This window comes from Culex pipiens, unplaced genomic scaffold, assembly GCF_016801865.2.
Source record: "Culex pipiens pallens isolate TS unplaced genomic scaffold, TS_CPP_V2 Cpp_Un0110, whole genome shotgun sequence".
NCBI lineage: Eukaryota > Metazoa > Arthropoda > Insecta > Diptera > Culicidae > Culex > Culex pipiens.
This window is the reverse complement of record NW_026292927.1, coordinates 1-8,128: the sequence shown is the minus strand read 5'-3', so window position 1 is coordinate 8,128 and position 8,128 is coordinate 1. Positions and strand designations below refer to the sequence as shown.

Sequence of the window (8,128 nt, the reverse complement as noted above, 5' to 3'; positions counted from 1 at the left end):
CGACCCGGATTTGGACATCCGGCGTGGATGTGGTGAAGAAGCCCGGTGAAAAGAAGGAGGCAAAGGCCTCAGAGTGCAAACGGACAGTTCCCGTGCAACCCAACTCCGGTGAGAGACACGTAGCCGCGAGTGACAAGTGCGAGACGACACGGTCTCGATTCCCGAACATTCGCGAAACCACCGACGGAGGCAACCGGCCTCATTTCCCGTCGCGAGTGTTCAAGAAAGTGAAAGAAGAAGAGAAACAAACAAAAGTGCAGTGAAAAAGTGAAAGATGCCGCCGAAAGTTCAACGAACCCCGGCGAAGAAGCAAGCGGAAGACGAAGATGAGTTGGACGGCCTGATCCACCTCCGGAACCAGGAGATGGACACCCTCGAGGAGCTCCAAACGGAACTCGCTGGTTGGGCACGAGCTGATCGTACGGCTTCGGATGTCCGATCGCATCTGAAGAACCTGGAGCGGATCAACAACGACTTCGGCAACCTCCACCAGCGAATTGTCCTCCTGACCGACTCCAAGACTCGGGGTCCACACGACGCGAAGAGGAAGGAGTTCAGAAAGCTGCACGACCAGGTCTCCAGAACTCTCGAGCGATGGGCGGATGACCTCGCACCCGCTGTCGCTGCAGGTCCATCCACGGCACTCCAACCAGCCAGGCCCCAACCGGTGATCATCTCGCAACCCCTGCCCAGAATCATCCCAAAGTTCGACGGCAAGTACGAATCCTGGGACAGGTTCAAGGTTATGTTCAAGGACGTCGTGGACAAGTCTAACGAGCCTGCCAGGATCAAGCTCTACCACCTGGAACAAGCCTTGATCGGAGAAGCTGCAGGTTCGATCGACGAAAAGACCATCCAGGATGGCAACTACGAGCGAGCCTGGGAACTGCTGGAAGAGCGGTTCGAAGACAAGCGGCGGATGGTCGATCTCCACATCGGCGGTCTGCTGGGAGTGCAGAAACTGGAAGAGGAGAGCCACGCGGATTTGAGAGCCCTGCTGGACAACTTCATTGGACACGTCGAGAACCTCAAGTTCCTGGGCCAGGAGTTCTCCGGAGTGTCCGAGCAGATCGCCGTATACATCTTGGCACACGCGCTGGACGAAGGAACCTACAAGCAGTGGGAGGCGACCATCAAGCGTGGGGAACTCCCGAAGTACGAAGCGGCCATCCAGTTCCTGAAGGACCGGGTCTCCGTTCTGGAACGGTGGGAGGCCACGAACAAGTCGGTACCGAAGCAGCGAAAACCAGCCAAGCCCTCCGCCAACAAGCCGTCTCAGCGAGCCAACGCGGCCACAACACCGTCGCAGCCGGAATTCCGGTGCGAGATCTGCGCCGAGGCACACCAAACGTTCAGATGCTCAACGTTCCTCGGATACACGGTGGCCCAGCGAAAGGACAAGGCGAGGGAGAAGAACCTGTGCTACAACTGCCTGCGGCCAGGACACTCAACGAAACGGTGCTCTTCGAAGTACACCTGCGGTAAGTGCCAACGGAGACATCACACAACGCTGCACGAACCACGAGAACAGCAAGAATCTACGCAGAAGCCGGCCACTCCCCAGAGTGTGGCCCCACAAGTGAACCAGCCGCCAGTGATCCAACCCGCTGGCCCATTTCAGCAGACGTCCAGCCAAGCGACCTGCAACCACACCCAGACGGTGAAGACCGTGATGCTGCTCACCGCGGTAGTCAACCTGCTCGACGACCAGGGCCAACCCGTGCCCTGTCGCGTCCTCCTCGATAACGGTTCCCAAGTGAACTTTATTACGCTCGCTATGACCGATCGCTTAAGACTACAACGAGTTGCTGCCAACGTCCCGATCTGCGGCATCGGGGCCGTGAAGACCTACGCCAAGGAGTCTGTCACGGTCGAGCTCAAGTCCCGAGTCAGCAACTTCTCCGTCAACGTCGAGTGCCTGATCGTTCCGAAAGTGACCGGGATGGTTCCAGCTGTGCCAGTTGACATCAACGAGTGGCCGATTCCTGTCGGCGTCCAGCTGGCCGACCCAGCATTCCACAAGCCTGACCGCATCGACATGCTGCTGGGGGTCGCAATGTTCTTCCGGTTGCTAAAATCGGGACAGATGGAGTTAGCTGGCAATCTACCGGAGCTGCGCGAGACTCACCTCGGCTGGGTCATCGCCGGAGAAGTTGGAGACACCATCCCAAGCCCGCAGTACACGCACACTGCCACACTCGACGACATCAACGAAGCGATCCAGAGATTCTGGCAGGTCGAGGACATCGACAGTGCCACAGCGGTCTCCACCGAGCAAGAAGAATGCGAGGCGTTCTTCGCGTCCACCCACAAGCGGGATCCAACCGGCAGGTACGAGGTACGCTTGCCATTTCGTCCAGTCGTCGCCAAGCTCGACGACAACCGCAGCCTCGCTCTTCGGCGCTTCCTGTCGCTGGAGCGACGACTCGCCCGAGATCCTGCCTTGAAGCTGCAATACGGTGAGTTCATTAGGGAATACGAAGAACTGGGGCACTGCAAGTCGGTTGAAGAGACCGACGACTTACCGAACACGAACCGCTACTACATGCCCCATCACGCTATCCTGCGCCCCTCGAGCTCCACGACCAAGTTGAGGGTCGTATTCGACGCATCTGCAAAGATGTCCCCCACGAGCGTGTCCCTGAACGAAGCCCTTCAGGTCGGAGGCACTGTCCAGAACGATCTCTTCTCGATCCTCCTCGCCTTTCGAAAGCACCCTGTCGCTTTCACCGCAGACCTCTCGAAAATGTACCGCCAGATTCGCGTGGCCCCGTCCGACTCTCGTTTCCAACGAATCTTCTGGCGGGCCGATCCGTCCGAGTTCATCCGTGTCCTAGAACTCACCACGGTGACCTACGGAACCGCGTCCGCACCCTTCCTTGCTACGCGATGTCTGGTCCAGCTCTGCGACGACGAAGGTGAAAATTTTCCGCTGGCTGCCAAGATTGTGCGCGAGGCCTGCTACGTCGACGATATCTTGTCCGGTGCGAGCTCCCCCAAAGAAGCGATCGACTGTCTGACGCAGCTGCAAGGCCTGCTCAGTCGCGGTGGATTTCCTATCCACAAGTGGACCTCCAACGAACCTACGGTGATGGAACGCATACCTGAAAGCGATCGAGAGAAGCTGATCGACCTGGACGGATTGATCGGCGGTGTGGTCAAGGCCCTGGGACTCTACTGGAGTCCAGGAGACGACGAGTTTCGTTTCACCGTCACCCAAGCTGAAGCAGATGCCACCAAGCGCCGTGTCCTCTCGGAGATCGGCAAATTCTACGACGTGCTGGGACTCCTGTCGCCAGTCATCATCAAGGCCAAGATCCTGATGCAGCGAGTCTGGCTCGCTGGTCTATCCTGGGACGTTTTGCTGGAAGGCGGGATGATGGACACGTGGCAACAATTCCAGTGCGCACTCCCCGACGTGCGCGACATCCGTATCCCTCGGTACGTGATCGGGCCTGGCAACCCGGGCCTGGAGCTTCACGGATTCAGCGACGCCTCCAAGGTCGCCTACGGTGCGGTGACCTACGTTCGCAGTCTGCTCCCGAACGGCAAGTGCAAGATGCGGCTGCTTTGCAGCAAATCGAAGGTGGCGCCAACCAAACCACTGGACATCCACCGACTGGAACTGCTTGCCCTTCGACTGCTCTCGAGGTTGGTGGTGAAGGTCATCGCGGCGCTGAATCTCCCGTTCCGAAACGTGGTGCTGTGGTGCGACAGCCAAGTCGTGCTTGCGTGGATCAAGAAACCGCTGGACCAACTACAAACGTTCGTGCGCAACCGCGTCGCGGAGATCCGGAAAGAGACCGGCGGCTTTATTTTCAAATACATTCGCTCCAAGGACAACCCGGCCGACCTGATCTCTCGCGGCATGTTTCCAGCCGCCCTGATGAAATGCGGTAAGTGGTGGGAAGGACCAGAGTTTCTTGAATCCGTCGTGTACCAGGAGGAACCTACAATCGAGATACCGGACAGTGAGTTGCCAGAGTTGAGAACAGTGAAGCTAGTTACCTTGCTGGCCTGCAACACGACCGACTTCCCGATCTTCGAGGACTGCAGCTCATTTCGGAAGCTGCAGCGGATAATGGCGTACGTGCTGCGTTTCGTGAACAATTGCCGGATCAAGAACCCCACGGAACGAACTCGCCTACGCCATCTCACCGTTCCTGAGCTGCGGTCGTCCCTGAAGCTGATCGTGAAGGTGGTGCAGCACGACGTGCTGTCTCAAGAGATCCAGCAAGTGGCCGAGAACGACACGGCCGGGCGTCTCCAAGGCTTGACGCCGTTCCTACACGAAGGCCTCCTACGAGTTGGAGGAAGACTGCAGCACTCCGAGCTGCCGTTCGCAGCCAAGCACCAGCTGATCCTGCCCAAGCACCGAGTCACCAACCTGATTGTGAAGGCTTACCATGAAGAGCACCTGCATGCGGGGCCGTCGTCCCTGCTCGCAATCCTGCGGAGACAGTTCTGGCTGCTCGATGGACGGTCGACAGTTCGGAGCGAGACGAGAAGCTGCGTGACGTGCTTCCGCGCGAAGCCACGCAGTACGAGCCAGCTGATGGGGAGACTGCCGTCCTGCCGTGTGACCGAGAACCTTCCGTTCAACGAGGTCGGCGTGGACTACGCCGGACCGATTTCTGTGAAGGTGGGAACCCGGAAGCCACAGATCGTGAGGGCATACTTTGCCGTCTTTGTGTGTATGGTGACCAAGGCGATCCACCTCGAACTTGTTTCGGACCTCACGACCGAGGCATTCCTGGCCGCCCTCCAGCGCTTCGTCAGCCGACGCGGCGTGCCTCGCCGAATCCACTCGGATAACGGCACCAACTTCAAGGGGGCCAAGTCAGAACTTCACGAGCTGTACGTCCTCTTCAACGAACGCACGTTCAACGACCGGATCCAGACGTACTGCCAGCCCAAGGAAATCGCCTGGTCATTCATCCCTCCTGGCGCGCCGAACTTCGGTGGCCTTTGGGAGGCCGCTGTAAAGAGCACGAAGTACCACCTGAAGAGGATCCTCAAGAACGCACAGCTTACCTTCGAGCAGTACGCGACCGTGCTTGCGGAGGTCGAGGCCGTGCTCAACTCAAGGCCGCTTTTCGCAACGTCAACCGACCCTGCGGATCCGGAAGTCCTGACGCCGGGACACTTTTTGATCGGCCGTCCGTTGACGGCAATCCCGGAACCGGCGTACGAGGGAACACCGACAAACCGGCTGTCCAAGTGGCAGCACCTGCAGCTCTTGCGAGAGCACTTCTGGAGAGCTTGGCGACGGGACTACCTGACGACCCTCCAGCCAAGAGGAAAGAACCGGAAGGAGATGCCGAACGTCCGCCCTCAAATGGTGGTCCTGCTGGAGGAGAAGAACGCGCCGCCACTTGAGTGGAAAATGGGGATTGTGCAACAGACCTACCCTGGACCGGACGGTCTTGTGCGCACTGCGGACGTGAAGGTCGGTGGAACCGTCATCCGACGACCGACCTCGAAGCTGTCCGTCTTACCGATCCTGGACAACGAACCGGAAAAATCTGCTGCGTCTTCGTCCCAGCCCGGGGGGAGGATGTTGGCGGCTAGACTGGCTGCGTAAAAATGACAGCCCTGCTCGCTTGCCGCAACCAGCTTGCTGTGATCGAGCGCAACCCTGCGCAACGTTTTTCGCGCGCAACGGCGCGACGTTGCCGCGACGCCGAACGAACGAAGGACGACGAACGAGACACGAACAACGAGCGACGACGACGACGAGAGAAAAAACCGCCATTTTGCGGTACCAGTCCCTTTTCACCCTCGGTAGAGTTAACACGCGTTAGTTTAAATAGTTAATTAAAGTAGTGCTTTAAGAGTCCGAGTGTTTTCTTCATCACACCCACGGCCATCGGATTCTAAAATACAGTCCACCCGTGAACATTCCGCCTTTTCCGTGGGGCCAACGTGCCGGCCCGAACAGAACCAGTTCAGGGTACAAAAAGTGTGGGCTAAAGTTGTGCCTCTACGGTCGCGTCACATGTGCCGACGCTTTGGGTCCGGCTACAAAGAGTGAATAAATAAATACAAAATAAAACATGAGCAAACACACATGTGCCGGGCAAGAAGTTCTGCCACCGCCGCACAGAACGACAAGATCTGGAATGCAAATTTCCGTCCACCGCACTAATCTATCTTTTTGCCTGCTCAAGTTCTAAGAAGTTGTAAAAGTTGGTTCTCCCGGAATAGGTCTGCTGTGGGACTGCTGCTTGGTGGCTTTGTTGATCGGTACAGTAAACCTCTTAAAATGGAAGGCAAATAAATTCTTGTCCCACAGGAATTTGAACGAGTAAGAGACAGTTGGCGATACTATTCGGTACGGGTGTTTTAGAGTAGGAGCATGGTATATTGAGTTAATGCATTACACGTTGATGGAATTGAGAGACATGCAATTTTGTTGCATGTGGGTTTTCTTTTGCATCATCAAAATGTGTTTACATTTCTAAACCAACCATATGAATAAATATAATGAAAACTAAACTGATCGGGTTTCAGAAAAAAAATAACCCAACTCTCCGGTTAAATCAGGGGTGCCCAACCTTTTGGCCCTGCGGGCAAGATCTGATTTTTTTGAAGCAGTGGCGGGCCGGAATTAATATTTGATAAAAGTTGAAAAAGTAAACACATTTTTTCAATTTCTTATGATTGGGTTCTTTTAAAGCAAATACATAAAAGAACTAGTGTTGCAAATATGATACCTTGATTTTAAAAACGAAAAACAAATATAGCATTCAAAAATGTGTTCATTTGACTTATTTTAATTTTTACTTGTTTAAAATTGTAAAGAAATTGTTTTTGACGATTACAATTCAATACCTTGATATTAAAAAAAAACATTCAAATTTCAATTTGCAATTTTTTTAAGTTTTTATTAATTTTTCAATATTTTAATAGTAGTTTATGCAACAAGTTGCAAAAAGAGGATTTTTTCAGCACGAGTCGTACATTTATCCAACGAGGTTCACCGAGCTGAAAATATCAAGTTTTGCAACGAGTTCCATACAACATTTTTTGCAATTTCGAAAAACACCCATTGAGTGAAATTTTAAGTCGAATTTTCATGTATTTTGTCAATAAATCGTTTAAATCAAAAAAAATGTTGAAAAGTGTTACTTTTCGAAACAAGTGCTGAAAAGTTCAACTTTTCAGCACCCATTTCAGTGCTGAAAAGTAGAACTTTTTAGCATTTATTTTGAAAAGTGTTGCTATTCGATTCTGTTATTTTTGGTACAGAAAAGTAGGCTATTTCGTCGTTCAAGAATGACAGGAAAAGTAAGTAGTTTCACGACGGAATTGCAAAAAATTATTTCCAGCGATCTATTTTCAGTATGAATAATTTGATTTTTAAGCTTGCTTAATGTTGTTCTGGAAAAATACATTAGTTTTGCTTACTTATTTATTAAAAAAAAAAAGAAAAAAAAATTTCAAATTGCAGTTAACACAGTCAAAACTGAAAGAAATAACATTTAGTCCTTTTTTGTAAATTTTAAGACAACAATCCAAGTTTTTTCATAAATTTCACAATTTTACGAAATGGATAATTTTGTTTTCCTGCACAATTTTTTCAGCTAAAAAATATCAATACAAAAATTATAAGAATTAAATTTAAACATGAAGAATGTTCTTATAATATGTTAAAATTTGATCTCAAGCTTATTTTTTTAATTCAGACAATAAATTTATTTATTTAATACTTCATGAGGCTGTTCAAGGGCCGGTCATAGAAATATTTTAAAAAGCCGTCGCGGGCCGGATGAAATGGCTTCACGGGCCGGATCCGGCCCGCGGGCCGGACGTTGGGCAGGCCTGGGTTAAATAGTCTCTTCTGAACTCTTGAAGAAGGTTTAAGCGAATATTAGCCTGCCGCGGTCCAAACTGCTATGCGGCAGCTATCTTGAAGATCTCTTGTAGAACTCTTGAATCTTTTTGTTACTATTTTACCGGACATACACTCTAAAACACTGTTCTCATCAAAGTGTTGAAACCATGGCATTTAATTTCAATATTTATAAGAGTGACAACATTGTACGGGTCTTTTTTTACGGTTTTTGATGAATATCTTAGGAATGAAATCGTATATTAGGGATCTTTGGAGGTCAAAACGTGAGTC

At 51.8% G+C, this 8,128-nt stretch overlaps 1 protein-coding gene across 1 annotated transcript; it reads left to right on the top strand.

Moving 5' to 3' along the window:
- Positions 1–274: 274 nt before the first annotated feature.
- LOC128093784 (uncharacterized) lies at positions 275–5,584 on the top strand. Its single transcript, XM_052711545.1, has one exon. The coding sequence runs from the start codon at positions 275–277 to the stop codon at positions 5,582–5,584; it is 5,310 nt and encodes a 1,769-aa protein (XP_052567505.1).
- The last annotated feature ends 2,544 nt before the right edge of the window (positions 5,585–8,128 follow it).

Bases quoted from the DNA above. Each gene is read 5' to 3' on its own strand.
- LOC128093784 (XM_052711545.1), top strand. From the start codon at position 275: ATGCCGCCGAAAGTTCAACGAACCCCGGCGAAGAAGCAAGCGGAAGAC.